The 22,775-nt window shown below is 36.5% G+C and overlaps 1 protein-coding gene across 1 annotated transcript in view; it reads right to left on the bottom strand.

Annotated features, from left to right (window-relative positions):
- side-VII (sidestep VII transmembrane protein) overlaps positions 1–22,775 on the bottom strand; it is a 122,316-nt gene that overhangs the window by 85,150 nt on the left and 14,391 nt on the right. The window contains exon 2 of the mRNA XM_075291029.1: positions 11,313–11,442. Coding sequence (XP_075147144.1) covers positions 11,313–11,442 — 130 coding nt within the window. The remainder of the gene's footprint in view (positions 1–11,312; positions 11,443–22,775) is intronic.

A 22,775-nucleotide genomic window follows, 5' to 3' on the forward strand; every position in this document is an offset into this window, starting at 1 on the left:
CATTTACGACGGTATAATAAGTATGTCGCAAAAGTCGCAAACCTAATGTAAAATACCTAGTTTTGAAAAAAAAGAAAATGTAAAATTGTTTTAATTTTATGTAGTCTGACTCCGCGATAAAAGAGTGCAAAAAATATGATGTTATTTTGTATTTGTTGAGAACTCAAATAATCTTACAATCTCATTCGCAACTTCATACTATTCTGGGTTTGCGTGGTTCATAATTTTCATCGAAACCTTGGTTGCATTAGAGTTTTGCCTATTTTTAATTAGCATAGAAATTGGGTCTTATAAGTTAAAAAACGATTTTATTATCTCTTATCTCTAAACAACAGTTGCAACAGTTTTAATGTAGTTTCATCCATTTTGTTCTATGCTTTGGTAGTTCAGTTAGTATCCAGATCAAGGAACTCTGCGACAATGATGGGATGTGTCCAGAGTGATCTGGGGTGAGACGGGTAGGTTTAGCTGGGCAAGGGAAAAGGTGTCGTGTGTCATGTGGCCCTTGATTACAGATGGGACACACGTCAGCTACGCTGCTATCAATCGCTGATAGGTAGGAATTAGACGGCTGCACTTGCCTGATCTTAGTTGGGCTATAACTACCCTGATCTGCCTTGGGAGGTCTCTTTCCTCCAGTGCTATGGGCGGTGGTCGAGCTCCGAGCACTGGATTAACCTTGCAGTTTCTCACAGCTTCAGCTACAGTATCCTTATGAATCCTGTTCAGACTGTTCAGTCTGATATGCTACCTGATCTAGAGGCTCACTCTTATAACGCTGGATATCGCGCTCTAGAAGGTGGAGATCAACCCTTATATTCTTGGATGGAGGTTGCCTATCCACACGATGGTGATTTGGATGACAACTTCGATATCAACCCAAGAGGAACTGGTTTGACAACATGTAATTGTGTGGACGCACTAGGATGATCTTGGTCTCCGCACAAATGTGATCCAAGGTGTACTGCAGAGACTTCCTGTAGCAGTTCTAAGGTCAGCGTTCTGACAGGACTTATGTTATTCCACTGGGTGTCGCTCGTTTGAGGTGTCCACACTGACGCTGCATAGTTTACCACTGACCGGCCAATTGCCTGATATGTAGTCCATAATGTTTCTTTGTCCGCACCCCAAGTACTGCCGGCAAATGACTTGAGAACCTTTTTTCTACCGCGGAACTTATCACAAATTGCAATGGCATGGGCAGACGACATAAAAAGGCTGTCGAATGTGACCCCGAGCATCTTGGGGTAATTTGTGGTCGACATTATTTCACCGTCGACACTGACATTCAACTGCCAGCGTACTTTCGCCGTCCATGCAATTAGTAGTGTGGCTGAGGAGGGAGATATCCTCAAATTTCTTGCAATGAAATAACTGGTAAGATAAGCTAGTTAGACGTTCAATCGATCGCATATGTCATCAACAATGGGCCCGCCATGATTGTATTATCGTGCGCATATGATACAATCTCGACGCCGTCAGGAGGGGGTGGAATAGAGGACATGTAGAGGTTAAACAGTGCCCAACCCCATCTTAGGGAAATCCCTGTTTCACTCTACGGTGTGACACAACTTACATATTCCTGTGCCTAAGTTACATTGCTGCAGGTACTCTAACCAAGTGTTCCGCTTGTGCTCGTCGACTATCTTACAAATCTCTAGATTCAGTTCCCTGATTCTAGGATCAGCAGGGTTAGCATGATGTCGTTCATCACGCTAGTCTGCGAATCCCGCCGCATCGGCTGGGAAGTTGGGCCTCACTTGAACAGTTTCGCTACACTGCTACAGTCAAGTCTGGGGCTGCCATATATGGGTCACTGGTGTCTGGAAAAAGTGATCTATACTGAACGGAACGGTGTAATATGAAAGCCTGGCCACCATCTCCACTTCTTGTGCGATCCTTTCGTAGCACATTGTGTAAACGATGCACTATCTGGAACTGGTACAACAGTTCCGGATGTGCACCCATTGCAAGCACCGGTTACACCTCACCGAAACCGAACGGTGGTGAATCAGGTTTCGGCAGACCGAACATGGTCCGGGGATTTCCTCTATCCCGGCTTGGACCAACAGCAAACGGAGAGGATCACCGGGATGCACCTTCTCCAAAACAAAAATATGGACGAAACAATACGTATACTGATGTGCCAGCCGCTGGTCAATGGGTAGGATCCATCGGGTCAATCCGGTACAAAGCACCCGCTGCCGTGGGATTGAAATAAGTAGTAGTTTTTGTTCGCAGTCAGTTTCTGTAGAAAGTTGTCAAAGGTTAATTATGAGCGGGTACAGATCGTCACGTTTGATGCATCATCGAGTAGTGTGAAATAATTATATTCTCCAGTTTACGTTTTTAAATCCGTTAATAATTTTATGAGTAGTCCTGAGAATTGAAATTTCTTCGAACGTATCATCATCTTGGATTTACAGTAATCCCTCGATTTACGTCGTCTCGGTTTACGTTGTTTCGATTTACGTCGTCAAATTTTTTGTTCCATCAAACTTCGATTTACGTCGCCATTCGATTTACGTCGTCATTTTTTTTTGCCTACTTTATCAGAAACGCCTTCCATAAGTAACATAAGTATCAACGATGATGACGTCGAAACATTTTTTTCTGAGATTCTTACCGAAATTACTGAATTACCTTTATTTTTGAAGTTTTTTTATTATGTACACGCACATACATACATAAATGGATTAGGTGTAAGCATGAGCAATTTTTAATTCGGTTTACGTCGTTTCGATTAACGTCGTCAAATTCCGGAACCAATCACGACGTAAATCGAGGGATTACTGTAATCGAATTCGTTGCCCAGCTGACGCGGCTGACGCGGCTGAAGCGATTTGAGTTTGCGACGTTTGTTACCTTTTCGAAATTTAAGACATGTATGTAACGTTTAGATTATTGCGACAGTTGCAACCCTAAAAAAGTTTGATACAGACCATCTCTGATTAGGACCACATAAAAATGGATAGACTTTTAAATACAAATGTTGTTGACTCTCTTTACGCCCCCTAGAAAAAAGTGTAGCCCCCAGAATATTGTCGATATTTTTTTTTAGTTTTCATAACTTTGAATATAACTTTATATATGTGAAAGCCTTCATTTACCGCAAAAAAAATCTTGAATTAAAAAAAAAAAATAAAATCAGAGATACGTGAGTTTGTGAATCGAAATAAGATCCAGATATGTAAACCTGAGAGATAACTATACGTGGGGAATGCATTAAATATTATCCGACGAGACCATAAAATTTTTATTTATATTTCTGGGAAACGAAATGGTGGACCAAAGAACTTTTCATTTATTGTTAGAATTATTGAAGCAAAGTTCATTGAGGGTAAACGGCTACCATAAACAAAGATGTGTGAAATTTGTAATATATATATATAAAAAAATGTGCCAAAAATATATATCCTTACCCAGAAAAAAGCTTTTCTTTCGTTTTGCATCCGGTTGTGGCGCAAAATTGAATTTAACGTGGACTTGTGGAAGGATGTCCACCATTTCAACAGCCTTTGCACTGAATTTGCATAATTTGTACCATTTTCTTAATTCTTACTCTGTTTTTAACCTATTTGAAACAAAAAAAATTATCTTACCCATTCAAAATAAGAAAAAAGCTAACCAGTATATTCTACAGACCTGGAACTTCGAATAGCGAAACGATTACCCAATCACTGGAGTGCTTTTCAGGCAGAAATACTAGCAATAAGAGAGGTGGCGAATTGGCAGAGAAGTAATGTTCCAACAAATGTTGGCATTAATATATACTCAGACAGTCAACCTGCAATAAAATCCTTGGATTCTGAGTTCCTTAACTCGAAAACGGCCATCGACTGTCCAACATCTTTCAACGAGATGGCTGAGCAATACAATATTCACATAATATGGGTGCCTGAAAAAATTGGGGTTACAAATTGCAAAAATTTCTTTGGTGCCATAAGAAGTTCAAGATGGGCGCATAATTGGTAAAAATTACCAACTATAAGAAATTCTGGAATATTTTGTTGGAGATAATAAATAAATCAACCCAGCCAATTGCACTCAAATCGATGATTTGACTTTGGCAAAGGAAAAGTGGAATTTTTTTACAAAATTTATTTTAGGCAAAGCCTACCATCGAAAACCTTTTTTCGGGAAGTTCAAATGTAATTTACATTGGGTTTAGTGAATTACCCGACTTTATTCTGATAATTGGTTGGTAGTTTTGCTGCAAGTACACGCACAGAAAACACATGTTTGGACATGGTTGCCGCATCCATTTAATGCTTATCTAGAGTAGGTAATTGTCGCGAAAACCATGTATTTTGTCTTTATAAAAATATTTTTCGAGCGAAGAAAAATATATGTTGGCAATAAGCATTTAAATGGTTCTCAAATGCCGCAAACATGTTCTATTATTTAAATGATAGAATTTGAGACCATTACATGGTCGGGAAAATCATGTACCTGACCATTACATTTTTTTTTTCTTTTTTTGTTGAGAAAAAAAGTATTTTTATAGGTTACGTATAGACATGTCTAGAACCATTATATGGCCATAAAGACCATGTACATTGTTTTCGTGACCATTTAATTTTTTAATTTTTTGCAGCGAAAATAATTTTATAAAACACACGATTTTCATTTTGCGCGTCAGTGTGTTGATTGTTGCTTAGAATGGACAGAGAATACGGATTTACTGTGTTTTGTGTTAATTTATTTATTCAGAAGTGACACGTAATTTTATGTGAACACAAAAAAGGAAAGTGTAATTATATTTGCAGTTACATAATGTCTGCGTTGGTACATTTGATGGGCACGAAGTAAATATGGAATGATTACTTATTGTTGAAATTGAACCAAAATAGAGTGTGTAAAAAATATGTTATGTTTGCTTGCACGACATTATAGATATAAACAAACAATGAATTAGTTTATAAATAAATAAAAACAAATAAATAAAGTTAATTTTGTGTTTTCTTTTCTCAAGTGGCGTCCTTTTTGTCGACGACGACCTAAAAAGGCTTTTTATAAAGATCGAAACATTTTATGTTAGTTTGTGACCATGTTCTTTTCACTGGAAGAAAAACATTTTTGACGAATACCATAACATTTCAGATCGTGACCATTGTCTTTTAATGGAAACAAAATTCTTTTTGTCAATATAATAAAATTTTAGATGAGGACAATTTTATTTTTCTTAGAAACATGTCCACTGAGCGAACATGGTTGCAGGTGAAAATGTTACATGGTCGCCGCAAACATAGCTCATATTATATCATTTTGCTCTTCGAATATGGTTGTGACAATCATGTTTCTTCTCTGCGTGTAGAGGATGCTGATGATGAATGTGGGAATTCCGAAACGGCTGTCCATCCAGAGATCTTGCAGTCTATAGGGCTTTGCCCAAATAAATTTGACAAATATATGTTACTTTTCCTCTATTGGTTAAGCTAATCTTGTAGTTTAGTCAACGCAAAGGATTTAAGCTGAAATCAAAACAACAAATATGATTGAAGAACAAACCATAGACCAAGAAAATATAAAGACATAACAGGTTGGCTGATTAGTCGCCGGTCTGAAGCATATATGGCGTCGCTAGTATTAAATGCATATTATTTTTATATAGTACCAACCTTCAAATGATTCGTGTCAAAATTTGACGTCTGTAAGTCAATTAGTTTGTGAGATAGAGCGTCTTTTGTGAAGCAACTTTTGTTATTGTGAAAAAAATGAAAAAAAAAGGAATTTCGTGTTTTGATAAAATACTGTTTTCTGAAGGAAAAAAATACGGTGGAAGCAAAAACTTGGCTTGATAATGAGTTTCCGGACTCTACCCCAGGGAAATCAACAATAATTGATTGGTATGCAAAATTCAAGCGTGGTGAAATGAGCACGGAGGACGGTGAACGCAGGGGTAGCCCGAAAGAGGTAGTTACCGACGAAAACATCAAAAAAATCCACAAAATGATTTTGACTGACCGTAAAATGAAGTTGATCGAGATAGCAGAGGCCTTAAAGATATCAAAGGAACGTGTTGGTTATATCATTTATCAACATTTGGATATGCGGAAGCTCTGTGCAAAATGGGTGCCGCGCGAGCTCACATTTGACCAAAAACAACAACGTGATAATGATTCTGAGCGGTGTTTGCAGCTGTTAACTCGTAATACACCCGAGTTTCTCCGTCGATATGTGACAATGGATGAAACATGGCTCCATCACTACACTCCTGAGTCCAATCGACAGTCGGCTGAGTGGACAGCGACCGGTGAATCGACAGTCGGCTGAGTGGACAGCGACCGGTCTCCGAAGCGTGGAACGACTCAAAAGTCCGCTGGCAAAGTAATGGCCTCTGTTTTTTGGGATGCGCATGGAATAATTTTTATCGATTATCTTGAGAATGGAGAAACCATCAACAGTGACTATTATATGGCGTTATTGGAGCGTTTTAAGGTCGAAATCGCGGCAAAACGGCCCCATATGAAGAAGAAAAAAGTGTTGTTCCACCAAGACAACGCACCGTGCCACAAGTCATTGAGAACGATGGCAAAAATTCATGAATTGGGCTTCGAATTGCTTCCCCACCCACCGTATTCTCCAGATCTGGCCCCCAGCGACTTTTTCTTGTTCTCAGACCTCAAAAGGATGCTCGCAGGGAAAAAAATTAGCTGCAATGAAGAGGTGATCGCCGAAACTGAGGCCTATTTTGAGGCAAAACCGAAGGAGTGCTACCAAATTGGTATTAAATATGAAATGAAATAATCGTTGTATCTTGAAGGGATCTATGTTGAATAAAGGGTGATACGGTCAAAATTTGGTCAATATAAATTTGACGTATTTCTTTCAATTTTGCTTTTAAAAAACCTGAACACCCCTCATTTTGAAGGTGTGTGTGTAGAATGTTGCTCCTATTTTGATTTTGGAATTCACTCTTCAGTTGTCAAAATGCCGTCCAAGCAAGAAGAGCAGTGTATTAAAATTTTGCTCGCGCATCGCGAAAATCCGAGCTACTCGCACACAAAGCTGGCAACATCGCTAAAAGTTACCAAATCAACCGTTACAAATGTAATTAAAGTGTTTGGGGAACGTTTGTCGACAGCCAGGAAGTCTGGATCGGGGGGAAATCGAAAACCGGAAGCCGCTGAGACGACAAAGAGAGTTGCCGGTAGTTTCAAGCGAAATCCTAACCTCTCTCTCCGAGATGCCGCAAATAAGTTGGGTGTATCGTCTACAACCGTGCATCGAGCCAAAAAACTAGCCGGACTATCGACTTACAAGAAGGTAGTGACTCCAAATCGCGATGATAAACAAAATACGACGGCGCGATCCCGGTGGCTATACACGATCCTGGTGGCTATACACGACGATGCTGACGAAGTTTGACTGCGTGGTAATGGACGACGAAACCTACGTCAAAGCCGACTACAAGCAGCTTCCGGGACAGGAGTTTTAAACGGCAAAAGGAAGGGGAAAGGTAGCAGATATTTTCAAGCACATAAAACTGTCAAAGTTCGCAAAGAAATATCTGGTTTGGCAAGCCATCTGTACCTGTGGCTTGAAAAGCAGCATTTTCATAGCTTCCGGGACTGTCAACCAAGAAATTTACGTGAAAGAGTGTTTGAATAAACGTCTGCTGCCTTTCCTGAAGAAACACGGTTTTGGCATCTTGCCATTACGGTAAAAAGGCCATGGAGTGGTACGCCGCCAACAACGTGTAGGTGGTTCCCAAGGACAAGAACCCTCCCAACACGCCAGAGCTCCGTCCAATTGAGAAATACTGGGCTATTGTCAAGCGGAACCTAAAGAAGACCTAAAAAACTGCTAAGGACGAGCAGCAGTTCAAGGCAAACTGGCTTTCTGCGGCGAAGAAGGTGCACAAGGTGGCTGTACAAAATCTGATGGCAGGTGTCAAGCGTGAGGCCCGGCAATTCGGATTTGGAAAAGCGGAAGCCTAACTGAATATTTTTCCTGAATTTTATACTAATTGAACTTGAAAAAGAAAGTTAATTTGATTTTTTAAATAAACGATTTCACCGATTTACACGCGTTTTCCCTTGACCAAATTTTGACCGTATCACCCTTTAATAAAAACGAATTTTGACAAAAAATGTGTTTTTCTGTGTTAGACCGGGGACTTAGCAGCCAACCTGTTACTTTGCTAATTCACCATGGTTTTGTTTATTTGCAGTGCGCAGTCATTCCACTCACTTGCGCAGTCAAGTGACTTAATTTATTTTTGGAAACGAGAATTACCGTACAAATCAGTCAATTTGCATTACAAAAAAGGTGTGGATGTATAGAATTTTATATGCTTTTACAATATTTGGTGTTTCATCAAGAAAACAAAGGAAAGAAAACAAATTAATGCCAAATTAAAAAATCGCTCAAATGCAGACGAAAAAGAGCCATCTACGGTGTGCAGACAAACTACAGCACTGTGAATTCACTTTCGTTGTCTGTACCTTCCTTGGTCTATGAACAAACCTACAATAAAACATGTATATATGGCCGTAAGTTCGGCCAGGCCGAATCTTATGTACCCTCCACCATGGATTGCATAGAAACTTCTACGAAAGATGGACTTTGTGCACGATACGTAGAGAGCCAGAATTGAAATATGGGGGTCGCTTATGTGGGGGTTATATACAATTATGAACTTGATATGGACAAATTTTTGTGTGATTGGGGATCGATTTATCTGAGGGCTATATATAACTATAGATATTGACCTAGTTAGGCATGGTTGTTAACGGCCATATACTAGCACAATGTACCAAATTTCAACTGACTCGGATGAAATTTGGTCCTCCAAGAGGCTCCAAAACCAAATCTCGGGATCGGTTTATAAGGGGGCTATATATGATTATGGACTGATATGGACCTCTTTTGGCATGGTTGTTAAATATCATATACTACCACCACGTACTAAATTTCAACCAGATCGGAATTTTGCTCCTCCATAAGGCACCGGAGGTCAAATCTGGGGATCGGTTTATATGGGGACTATATATAATTATGGACCGATTTCAACCAATTTTTGCATGGGTGTTAGAGGCCATATATTAACACCACATACCAAATTTGAACTGAATTACATGAAATTTGGTCTTCCAAGAGGCTCCGGAGGTCAAATCTGGTGATCGGTTTATATGGCGGCTAAAAAATTATGGACCGATGTTGACCAATTTTTGCATGGTCATTAGAGACCATATACATACACCATGTACCAAATTTCAGCCGGATCGGATGAAATTTGCTTCTCTTAGAGGCTCCGCAAGCCAAATCTGGGGGTCGGTTTATATGGGGGCTATATATAATTATAGACCTATGGGCACCAATTTTTGCATGGTTGTTAGAGACCATATAATAACACCATATACCAAATTTCAGCCGGATCGGATGAAATTTGCTTCTCTTAGAGGATTCGCAAGCCAAAGTGGAGCGATATGGCCCATTTGCAATACCATCAGACCTACATTAATAACAACTACGTTCGGAAGTTAGCGTGATTTCAACAGACGGACTGACGGACATGCTCAGATCGAATCAGAATTTCACCACGACCCAGAATGTATATACTTTATGGGGTCTTAGAGCAATATTTCTATGTGTTACAAACGGAATGACAAAGTTAATAAAGGGTGATTTGTTAAGAGCTTGATAACTTTTAAAAAAAAAAAAAACGCATAAAATTTGCAAAATCTCATCGGTTCTTTATTTGAAACGTTAGATTGGTCCATGACATTTACTTTTTGAAGATAATTTCATTTAAATGTTGACCGCGGCTGCGTCTTAGGTGGTCCATTCGGAAAGTCCAATTTTGGGCAACTTTTTCGAGCATTTCGGCCGGAATAGCCCGAATTTCTTCGGAAATGTTGTCTTCCAAAGCTGGAATAGTTGCTGGCTTATTTCTGTAGACTTTAGACTTGACGTAGCCCCACAAAAAATAGTCTAAAGGCGTCAAATCGCATGATCTTGGTGGCCAACTTACCGGTCCATTTCTTGAGATGAATTGTTCTCCGAAGTTTTCCCTCAAAATGGCCATAGAATCGCGAGCTGTGTGGCATGTAGCGCCATCTTGTTGAAACCACATGTCAACCAAGTTCAGTTCTTCCATTTTTGGCAACAAAAAGTTTGTTAGCATCGAACGATAGCGATCGCCATTCACCGTAACGTTGCGTCCAACAGCATCTTTGAAAAAATACGGTCCAATGATTCCACCAGCGTACAAACCACACCAAACAGTGCATTTTTCGGGATGCATGGGCAGTTCTTGAACGGCTTCTGGTTGCTCTTCACTCCAAATGCGGCAATTTTGCTTATTTACGTAGCCATTCAACCAGAAATGAGCCTCATCGCTGAACAAAATTTGTCGATAAAAAAGCGGATTTTCTGCCACTGATTTTGGTAATAAAATTCAATGATTTGCAAGCGTTGCTCGTTAGTAAGTCTATTCATGATGAAATGTCAAAGCATACTGAGCATCTTTCTCTTTGACACCATGTCTGAAATGCCACGTGATCTGTCAAATACTAATGCATGAAAATCCTAACCTCAAAAGAATCACCCTTTATATCCCCATCCTATGGTGGAGGGTATAAAAACAGACCATGTCAAAGGAATTTGTCTAGGACAATTGTTTTCACTTCCTCTAAAAGACTTCAAACCTTGATCGTAAGTATTAAACAGTAATCCCTCGATTTACGTCATGATTGGTTCCGGAATTTGACGACGTTAATCGACACGACGTAAACCGAATTAAAAATTGCTCATACCTACTCCCAAGTCCATTTAATTACGTAGGTATATAGAAAACTTCAAAAATAAAGGTAATTCAGTCTTTTATTCGTAAAAACTAAATAAATAAATATATATACATAAAGCAAACATATAAACACAAAAATAACAATGCATTATTCAAAAATATCAGGGTTTAAAAATTAAGTTCCTAAACAAATGAAAAACCGGTGCGTTTTATAAATATAAAAAAATATCGCCACTTCCACCATTGCGTCAGAATTTGACGAATTTTCGGTAAGTATTTCAGAAATAAATGTTTCGATCTCATCATCGTTGGTACTTATTTTACTTATGGAAGGCGTTTCTGATAAAGTTGGCAAAAAATCAACGACGTAAATCGAAATTGGATGGAACAAAAAATTTGACGATGTAAATCGAAACCACGTAAACCGAGGCGACGTAAATTGAGGAATTGCTGTAGTTTTGTTCTAAACAAATAGCCGAAAAAGCATTTGATTCTTAGTCTTAAAATTTAGAATAATGGCGACCGATTGATGTAAGAAAAAAGTTGCAAAGTTCCATACCTGTAAATTGGAGTTCCTCGATCTTCTCGGTACCACAATATCAGTACTACTTCATCTCCTTCATTTGTTGTGACGTTACACGGTAGATAAATGGTTTCCCCACTCACTGCTTCGATTCGTTTCTGTGGAACTGAAAGAGAAATTTTGATGTGGGTATCATTAAATGTTTTACGTTTTATTTTTACAACTTTATAAGATTTGTGTGCCTTAAGTGGAAATTTGGATATCAAGAAGTAACTGTTCAACTTTAAAAAAAATATTCATATAATCTCATGTGTAGAAAATTTTATTTATGCATAGGTATGTATACAATATTTTTATAATATTAAATTGAGCCGACGGGCTTTTTGGGCAGCAAATAAATCAATGACTTCTTCAGTAGGCACATTTATTCGGAGATGAACCGACATTAATGCCAATCCATTGAGTCTACTACGCTAGTCGAATTTCTATGATACGTCTTTAAACTCTTCATTGTTGAAAATGAACGTTCGGATTAGCACGTAGTAACTGCAGGGATGGAAAATGCAGTACAATAGTACTTTTTTCAATACTTTTTCACCCCGGTCAGTACCGTAGTACCCCCGCGAAGGATTTAGTACCTTTTGTGTAGACATTTTTGAGTCGATATCAGAATTATGGCACAATAGCTTTGACAAAATATTTTAATATTTTGAGAAAGTCTTTATCAACCTTATTTGCTAATAGTCTTTTACAAATATGGCAAAACAGACATGTTCATGTGGGAAGAAAATCTCGATTTTGTAAAAGACATAGTCATAAACAGGATTTTATTGAACTTCAAGAATGTTTTAGTCGAAAAAAGAATGCGATTCTATATTATCGATTTTTTATTTCGGTAAAAAATGTTTTATTTCTATATAGAATTTTTGCAAAATTTTATTTTTATAGAAAATGTTGTCAAAATTTTATTTCAATTGAAAATTTTGTAAAAATTTTATTTCTATAGAAAAAATTTTGCAATTTTTTTTCTGTAGAATTTTTTTGCAAAATTTTATTTCTATAGAAAATGTTTGCAAAATTTTATTTATATAGAAAATTTTGTCAAAATTTTATTTTATTTAAAATTCAGTCTCTTGACAATAATCTTCCAGTGAAATTTTTGTTGAAATTTAGTACAAAGTACCTTTCCGCTCAAAAAATACCTTTTTTGTACTTTCTTAAAAATTGTATTTTCCATCCCTGAGTAACTGGAAAAGTGACCAAAAATTTTAAAAGAATATGCACGTTTGGAAATATCTCTTTATTGCACTCTCCAAGTGCTTCCATCGCTGAATTAGGCAGGTTCTTTTCGCAGGTTTTGCGCCATTTAATTTACAAATGTGTGTTTGGCTGTTTCGTTGTTGTTGCTATGGTCAAACAAAGCGAGTCATGTTCACAAAAAGAACAACAAACACACATAAAAAGCAGAAAGACATTTTCCAAAAATGAAATTTGTGGTGCGAGAACAAAAACAATTTCTTTTTTTCGACCGTCGTTTGACGGACTTTTCAACTAGTATTCTATGAATTGTGCAAGTTTTCTAGGTAAGCGTTTTTCAAACTAAAACCTCCAGCTTTTCTTCAACATCTTCGATAAGATTTTTCTATGCAGCTAAAAATATTTATATATATTTATTTAAAAACATTCATTCATTTCGTGGGGGGGGGGGGTTTGATCCCCCTCACCTCCCCTGAATACGGCCTTGACTGTATTCACTGGAATAGTCAACATTTCTTTCTTCGCAATCTTAAGAATCTTGCTTGGAGCAGTCAACTATCATAGGTTTTACTTCAATAAATAATAATAATTATAAATAAAAAATAAATTTCTTAAGCAGATTCTAGTCTTTAGAACTCAAATCAGAAGTTTTAAAGTAACTGAAGATATAACTTCAGTCCATATTCTCTGACCACACTATTTCATTTCAGCAGATCCCCTATATTTACTTCGCAGCAAAAAGCGTCGCCAAAAAGTAGTGAAAATGTTCTTTTTGGATCCGGAAGTGGTGCAAAATTGTCGCCGAAGCGATTAATTTAACATGGGCTTGTCATGGGACGGATGTCCACTATTTCAACCGCCGTTTTTGCATCTCTTCTTAATGTGTGATTTGAATTCAGTGTTTTGGATGTGAATTAAAAAAAAATTGTAATATTTTACTAAATGAATAATTTTTATGATTTTTATTGCATTCTAACGCTTATCTGAAACGTTTCACCTCAAATATTTAAAAAACCCGCAATTTTTCTAGATTGGATTTAGCATATTTTCGACAAAATTTTAATAATTTGTACCATTTTGAAAATTCTAACCTTGTCTTACAATTACCCAATAAAAATATGAAAAAAGCGAGTATAAAAAATTGAAGTGAAAGATCTTCCTGCAGGAAGATCACATCTGTAGTTAAAATAAAGAATATCTTTGGAAGGACATTTTTGGAAGTGATTTTAAAGTTGTGCCTTTGGAATAACTTCCAAATTTTTTGCTGGGTTGATAATAAATGTTCTCAAATGAAATGCATTTTCCTATACTTATTATGATTAGGGTTTTTTTCCCGGGAATTCACGGGAATTTGCTATTTTTTTCGGTCCTGCTTTCCCGAGAATGAAGTGCGGGAATTCCCGGGAAATTTTCTAACGGGCTCCCAATTGTTAAAAAGAAGATTGCGCTTCCCAATTTATTATTGTTATATTTCTGTAAACCGACATTCTGATAGACTGGGTAAACCTTTATAAACAAAAGTACACCCAGAAAAAAGTGCCTTCGAAACTAAAGGAAAAAATTTTCATCAATATAGTTTATCCATTTTATTTCCATCAAGGTAAATTTTTGTGAAAAATAATAAAATGTACTCGTTTCAGTAAAAAAATCCTAAACTGTAAGCAGTTAGGAATAGTTCATTAACTAGAATAAGGCATGGAATTTTACTCATACTATTTTCTTCGCTGGGTATAAGAATTTACTACTGAAAAAGAAAATTTTATTCACCCATAACAAAGCATTCGTAAAAATAAACAAAAACCGAACTAAAACCAAGTTTCCTCAAAATTAGTAAAATTTCTTATAAAATGATAATTGCGACTTCCTTTATAATAGAAAGTTTTTCATACATACGAACAACACTTGGCATAGAAAAATATTTTAGTTCATTCGTACTAAGAAGTATGCAATCCTTTCAAAACTTAAGGAAACACACTTGTTAGAATATAGGAAATTTTCCTAAATTTCTATTGTCTACCTGTAATCGATACCTGTCATCGTAATCGATGTGTTTGCGCGTCGGTTGGTTTTTCTAGTTGGAATCGCGTTGTGTTGGTATACGGAGAGATTGTTAAAAAATAATATGGTAAAATAATATAATAAATAACAAATAAAATATATAAAATATTTGTTATTTTAAATTATAAATCTATCAATGTTCGTGATAGTGTATAAAGGAAGAAAACACCAGCAGAATAAGAACCCTTTCATTTGTCTTCATTTTGGAATCTTCAATTATCAGGTAATATTCAGTGACGCTAACCTTTTGGAACAAAAATGTTTTATGATTTTTTATATTTGTAGGTATTGAAATTGTAAAAGGAGGACAAAATCGTTAGGCAGCAACTTATTAAAAGTGAAAAGTACAAGAAGAAGAAAAAGTGCGTTTTACAGTTGATAATATCACACGGAAATTGGAAATAGTGGAATAATAAACTAATATTTCAAAGAGATTCGATGCTGTTGATTCTTAATAAATATATTTAATATATTAATAAAACATGTCTTTTATTGAAGATAAAGTTGCTTATAGAAATAAATAAAATTGTATTTAAAAACGAAGGTAAGCAGTTCTAATTATGAAGTAAAAGTTTTACCACAAATGTGTAAGATTTGTCCACATGAATGAAAAAATTTCAATAAAATCATTCCATATATGAATTCAAATTAGTTAAATTTTTTCATTCTGTAGTATAGTGGTACATAAATATAGGAAAATGTTAACTAATATATGGAATACATTATTCCTAATTTCTACGAAAATCACATCGTTCAAACAAATAAAAATGGCTTTGGCGCTATACGAAGTTCAACTTTCTTCACAATGAGTTCATTTTAACTTAAAGAAGGGGTCACTTTTTTCTGGGTGTACATTTTGACTTATGTGACACACGTTTGCAATTGCATAATTTCATAATTATTACAAGGATGTTTTTATGAAATATGAATATTCGTAACTTTATTAAGATAGTTTCTTTAATTTCAAATTTATACCTCATTCACATTAGGCGCGAAATCTATTAAAAGTGGAATTACAAGCAGTGACTGACAGAATTATCCTTTGGTTGACGGTGATACATAAAGGATGTATAAACTTAGCATATATTCCAGAAAAGTTATGGGAAGCAAAAGTCGTTTTCATACCTAAATCGGGAAAAGCCTCTCACTCGAGTGCGAAGGATTTCCGACCTCATACCTACTTAAGACTCTGCACTGAAAAAAATATTGTCATGACGTCAAAGATTTCATGTTTTTAAAATACGAATTCATATTTTGCTTAGCATAGAAGACGCATTTCTCTAATATAAAGTTTTTTCCTTGTCCAAAAGTATAAAAACTTTTCAATGAAGTCGTATTGTCCTTATAATTAAGTGATTTGAGTTAAAATTGCGTATCATAAAATGAAAGAAAAAATGTTTTGGCTAAGGTCAACTTGACTTTAATAATTCAGAAAAATTCTTTAAATTTAATGAAATTGTCTTTAAATTTATTGTCTTTTTGCATCTTGACTACAAAGCAAAAAATCATTCAAATATAGGACATGTTTTTCAACACTTTAATTTAAAGACGTTTTTTACTTGAAACAAGGCATAATTTCTACTGGAAGTCGAGTCTTAATTTGGAAAATAAAGTTGTCGTTAACTCGTTTTTAAAGGACTTTGATAGCATATGAAGAAAAAAAAAACTGAAAAAGCGAAAAATTAAAATTTGCTTCCTGGAAGCAAGTACACAAAACCCAAATTTAAAAGAGAATTGCGTTATAAAAGTATCCTTACTTGTATTCTCCGTTTCTTTGGCTAGTAATCAATACCAACTTTGGAACCGGGCATGCTTTTTTTCAGTGTGGAGAGGATGATAGATATTTATCTTAAAACTAGCATCGATTAAAGTTTGTTTTCGAAACGACAGTATGCATACTCGAAGGGCAGATCTACTGAGACCACATTGCATGAACTAGTCAGCTTTATTGAAAGCTCACTATCTGTCAAAGAATACACAATCGTGGCGTTTCTAGACATTGAAGGGGCGTTCAATAACGTCCATCCGAGCTCGATATTAAATTGACTGGCAAATCTGAAAGTTGATCCAGGTATACTTGGGCTGTTAGACGAACTTCTAATGAAGAGACGTATTTCAGCCACACTAGGACAAGCAGACATACACTGAAAAAAAGGCATGCCCGGTTCCAAAGACTTTGTCTTTATACTAATGATTTTGGTATTGATTCCGAACCAAAGAAGCGGAGAATTGAAGTAAGGATACTTTTAAGACAGAAATGTCCTTTAAATTTAAGTTTTGTGTACTTGATTCTAGTCAGCAAATTTTCATTTATTCGTTTTTTTTTTCTTCATGTGCAATTAAAGTCCTTTAAAATCCCTGTTAACGACAACTTAAATTTTCAAATTCCGACTGGACTTCAAGTAGAAATTATGCTATGTCTCAAGTAAAAATCGTCTTTAAAATAATGTGTTGAAAAACGTCTCCTATTTTTAAACGCTTTTTTGCTTTGTTGTCAAGATGCAAAAAGACAACAAAGTTAAAGACAATTTCTTTAATTTTGAAGAATTTTTCATAATTATTAAAGACAAGTTGACCTTAGTCAAACAAAATTTTCTTTCATTTTAACATGGACGAAAGAGAATGGTCTTGGGGCAAATCCTGCAAAGACAAAACTAGTCATGTACGGCAAAGATCGCAAAACTCCCACGGTTAAGCCCATATCCTTAGGGGGAATTGAAATTCAATTTTGTGAGTGTGCGAAATACGTTGGCTTTATTTTGGACAGGAAGCTGAACTTTAAGCCTAATATTGAAGAAAGGGCGAGAAAAGCCACGTTAGCTTTGTACTAGTGCAAATAGGCATTAGGAAAAAGTGGGGACTAAAACCGAAAATTGTGCATTGGCTATACACGGCAGCGGTTACACCTATAATGCTATATGGTGTTGCAGTCTGGTGGTCGGCACTTAAGCAGCGGACAAGTTTCAACGTATGGCTTGCTTGTGTATCTCAGGCGCATTTAGTAAGATAGGAACAGATTCCCCTGATGTCATGCTGCATCTATTGCCTTTAGACATTTGGCCAAACAGTCAGCTGGAACAAGGGACCTGCGGTTACGCGAGCTATCACTGTGGTCGGAAAAAAGGTACGGTCACAGTTCGGTCTTCAAAATAATGTCAGATGTGCCAAACGTAGTGGATTACACTCTGGCGAAACCACTTTTCGACAAAAAGTTTGAAACTCTAATTCCCAATAGTGAGGCGTGGTGCACACAAACCCCAGGGAATAAACGTCATATAGATTTATACACTGATGGCTCCAAATTGGATGGACAAGTGGGTTTCGGAGTATATTCTAAAGACCTGGAACTTAGAATAGCGAAACGATTACCAAATCACTGTAATGTTTTTCAGGCAGAAATACTAGCAATAAGAGAGGTGGCATATTGGCTGAGAACTAATGTTCCAACAAATGTTGGCATTAATATATACACTGGAAAAAATAATGTCGTGAGACCAAAGATTTCGTGTCTATAAAATACGAATGCAAATTTTGCTTAGCATAGAAGACGCATTTCTCTAATATAAAGTTTTTTTCCTTGTCCAAAAGTCGATAAACTTTTCAATGAAGTCGTATTGTCCTTATAATTAAGTGATTTGGCTTAAAAATGGGTATCATAACATGAAAGAAAAAATGTTTGGCCTAAGGTTAACTTGACTTTAATAATTCAGAAAAATTATTTAAATTTAATGAAACTGCCTTTAAATTTGTTGTCTTTTTGCATCTTGACTACAAAGCAAAAAATCGTTCAAATATAGGACATGTTTTTCAACACTTTATTTTAAAGAAGCTTTTTACTTGAAACATAGCATAATTTCTACTGGAAGTCGAGTCTTAACTTGGAAAATAAAGTTGTCGTTAACTCGTTTTTAAAGGACTTTGATAGCATATGAAGAAAATAAGCTGAGAAAGCGAAAAATTAAAATTTGCTTCCTAGAAGCAAGTACACAAAACCCAAATTTAAAAGAGAATTGTGTCTTAAAAGTATTCTTAATTGTATTCTCCGCTTCTTTGGCTCGGAATCAATACCAAATTTTTTTAAGGTAAAGACAAAATCTTTGGAACCGGGCATGCTTTTTTTTTCAGTGTACACAGACAGCCAACCTGCAATAAAATCCTTGAACTCTGTGTTCTTTAACTCGAAAACGGCCATCGACTGCCGCAATTCTCTCAACGAGATGGCTGAGCAGCACAATATTCACCTTATATGGCCATATCACAATGGACTGAATAGTCTAAGTGAGCCTGAATCTTAATCGGGCTGCCACTTTAACCTATGGCCATATGAACATACCGGGGAACTGCGAAGCGGATGAGTTAGCAAGGAACTAGGAACTACCTTACATATTTCAGGGGAACTAGAATCTGTTGGTATGCCTCTTATGATGGCAAGTGTTCGATGGGAGAATTGCAAGGGTTGTAACGACACCAAGCAAATATGGCCCCATTTAAACTTAAACCGCACACTAGATATGCTAGTGTTCTCAAGGCGTCAGATAGCACTCCTAATATCTGCTATAACGGGTCGCTGCCTGATAGGCGATTTTGCAAAAACTATTGGCGCGAAGTATAATGACTATTGTATGAGCTGTCATGATGCGGAGGAAAAGGAATCAATTAAACACCTCTTGTGTGAACATCCTGCATTTTGTGTAAGGCGTAACCGAATTTTAGGGGCATATAGCTTTAGATTACTGGGGGACCTGGAAAACCTTAACTTAAGCAGTCTTCTAATGTTTTTGAAACATTTTGAAGTGCCCATATGTAATAGGTGCTTTTGGTTAATGTGGTATCACAATGAAGTGAATAATCTAAGTGAGCCTGAAACTTAATCGGACTACAACTTTAACATAACCTAACCTATAAGTTCACAGTACAAAAATATCTAAACCCCATGTTCCTTTCAATTTAAGTTAGATTTTGTCGTCGAAATGGGCCAGCATCAATTTTGAAAAAATCGATTACTCGAATTTGTATATTTTTTATTTCAAAATAGGAATAGTTAAATACCCAAACTGTTCACGAAGATAAAAACGATAAGTAAAGAAAAGTATACTGAATGAAGTATATTAAGTATATTATTTCTTATACCTCATACACATTATACTTCCAAAATCTACTTTAACTAGATTTCATCTGTCATTTTCTTTATTCAAAAAGGGATTTCAAATTAACTTTTAGTAAATTTTGAGCCTAATCTTAATGAGGTATTATATTCAGTCAAAATTTGAATTTACAACATTTTGTCGAAAATCGACGTGTTATCATAATATTTTTGAAAATATACTTTTAACCACAAGGTAAATAAGCGCAGTCAAATATATGCTTGCATGTGCACTGTAAATCTGCCACATTCGACAAAGAAGTCGACTGTGAAAAGTAAACTTTTCCAAATTGTGAAAAAGTCCAAAACTCGGAAAGCTAACTATTTCAGTTAGTTTAAACGCTTTTTCCGAGTGACCTAGTGGATAGACTTTCAATATTTATTTTCACTCGTAAAACCTACGCTTAGAATCACCCTTTAGCCATACTAAATTCTCATCTGAGATGATAATACCAAATTCTGAGTATGGCTAAAAGATGATTCTAAGCGTAGGTTTTACGAGTGAAAATCAATATAGAAAGTGCAAAATAAGAATAAACACACGGGTTTTCTCCACAAAACCTATCATAAATTGGTGGGAATGAGCCAAAGAATACAGTATAAGAAAACATGGTAACTTAGGGACTTTAGATAAAAAGTTTTAGACTTCACAAATTGGATTTTCACAAAAATATCGATATTTTCAAAAGGCATTTATTAATTTTGACTATCACAAATTTTCTAAGAAAATATCCCCAAACTATTTCCGATTAAGAAATTGATCGATAACTCATTACAAAATAAAAATTTTTTCGTGTACATTTGATGAGAGGTAATTTGTCTTATGTATTTTGATCCGCTGAATTCGAAAATGAAGATTAGCCCCCATGTTCTGTTTTACGAATTCGCAAAACGCATCATTTTAATTTTTCAATAACTGCTGAACCGTTCCATTTTTTACCAAGAAATTTCTTCTGATTAAATTCCTTATCCATAAGAACAGTGTGTAACACTTTCGTGTTATAAATAATTGTAGTTCGAAAAATAAAGTAAGTGAAAAAATTTGTGTTTTGCGAATTCGTAAACCACAACAGGTGGGTATAATTTTTATGGAACAGTTTTTGAGATATCCCATCAGTTTTAGTTTTTCGTCCTTTTTCACTAAACAAATCATATCTCGAGCTAGAAATGTCCGATTATATCGTTGTGGAATTTAGATTGGTCCCAGGACTTTCAGGACGGGATTTATCCCGAATTCTGGGATTTTTTATTTTGAATCCCGAGATTTTTCGGAATCCCTGAAACTTTGGATGCCTAAATATTTAAGAGTTTACATAAAACGATGAATTATAAAAGAAAATCCTTAAAATGTTTTGTTAAGAACGAAAGCAATATGCAATAGCTTTTTAATTTATTTTAGCAATAAACGTTTGATCGATGAGTTAAATGTAAAAACAGTACAAGAAGAAATCACATCCCACATAACATCTTACAAGAGTAGAATCAGGGATCACCCAAATCCACTGGCATCAAACTTAATGACAAATCATAAAACCTTCAAAAAATTTAATAGAAAGGCTCCACAAGACTTACTAACATAGCTTCACAAGTCTGATGTACAAAAGAAATTAGAGCTGCTAAACTATCGATAGTCGCACCATTCGATATTTTCGATAGTTTCAATAAAAACAATCGATAGTATCGATACTATCGGATTTTGTGCAATAACTAATTATTCCGATTTGAAATCTTTTTCATTAAACAAAAGTATGATCATTTTTCTTGTGCGATTGAAACTCACATTTTATTGAGTTTAGATTATTCAAAACGAATAATGGTAATTACTATGGTCAATTAAGAACATGCTGACATTATTTAATTTCGAAAAAAACCTTCTTTCTGAAACGGTAGATGGTATATGTGCCACTTTAACCTATCAACGCCGAAATGTACGAGTGTTTTTTTTTTACCAACCTTACACGAAACTGCAGTTCTTTTACTGGTGAGGAACATCAACCCAAATAAATCTGCTACCTTGAACTGGCTTCACATGGTTTTATTTTATCTCTTTTCTGTCTCCTCCATTTGGGTAAACATACTTGTGTGGATTGAACTCCCTGAGAGATTCTATCCCACAAGTAACTCTTCTCACCTCCTCTTGCCCAGGAACTCCTTGCTCTTGTGAGATTAGACGATCTCTGTAACCAAACATACAATCCACAACAACAACAGGCAATCGGTCATATTGCTCCACTCGCCCAACTCCAACACCCGTACGTTAGAGTGCCCCTTTTTGCCTACTGCAAGGGGGACTCCTTTTTGTTTTTTATCAATCCCACGGCGACTAGTTCTTCGTACCGGATAGACCCGATGGATCCCACCCATTGGCCATCCACATCAATGTACGTGTTTTTTCGTGTTGGAGAAGGTGCAACCCGCGAAGCCTTCTCCGTTTGCTGTTGGTCAGAGCCGGGATAGAGGAAAACCCCGGACCATGGTACTATTCAGTCTGCCGAAACCTGATCCACCACCGTTCGGTTTCGGTGTAACCGGTGCTTGGAGTGGGTGCACTTCCGAAACTGCTCCGGCCTAACAACGCTGCGGGAGTATAGTCATACTGACTACGTGGCAGGATGCTGCGCCAACGACAGCAGCAGTGGGTCGTCACGGCGACGAGTTCTTCGTACCGGATAGACCGGATGGATCCCACCCATTGGCCAGCTACATCAATGTACGTGTTTTTTCGTGTTGGAGAAGGTGCAACCCGCGAAGCCTTTTCCGTTTGCTGTTGGTCAGAGCCGGGATAGAGGAAAACCCCGGACCATGGTACTATTCAGTCTGCCGAAACCTGATCCACCACCGTTCGGTTTCGGTGTAACCGGTACTTGGAGTGGGTGCACTACCGAAACTGCTCCGGCCTAACAACGCTGCGGGAGTATAGTCATACTGGCAGGATGCTGTGCCAACGACAGCAGCAGTGGGTCATCAGACTATGCGACCCCCGACATCTCCCGTACAACAATATTCTCCACCGCAGCATCTTACACCCAATATTGTTGTTC

Source organism: Haematobia irritans, chromosome 1, assembly GCF_050003625.1.
Source record: "Haematobia irritans isolate KBUSLIRL chromosome 1, ASM5000362v1, whole genome shotgun sequence".
In the NCBI taxonomy this organism is placed as follows: Eukaryota; Metazoa; Arthropoda; class Insecta; order Diptera; family Muscidae; genus Haematobia; species Haematobia irritans.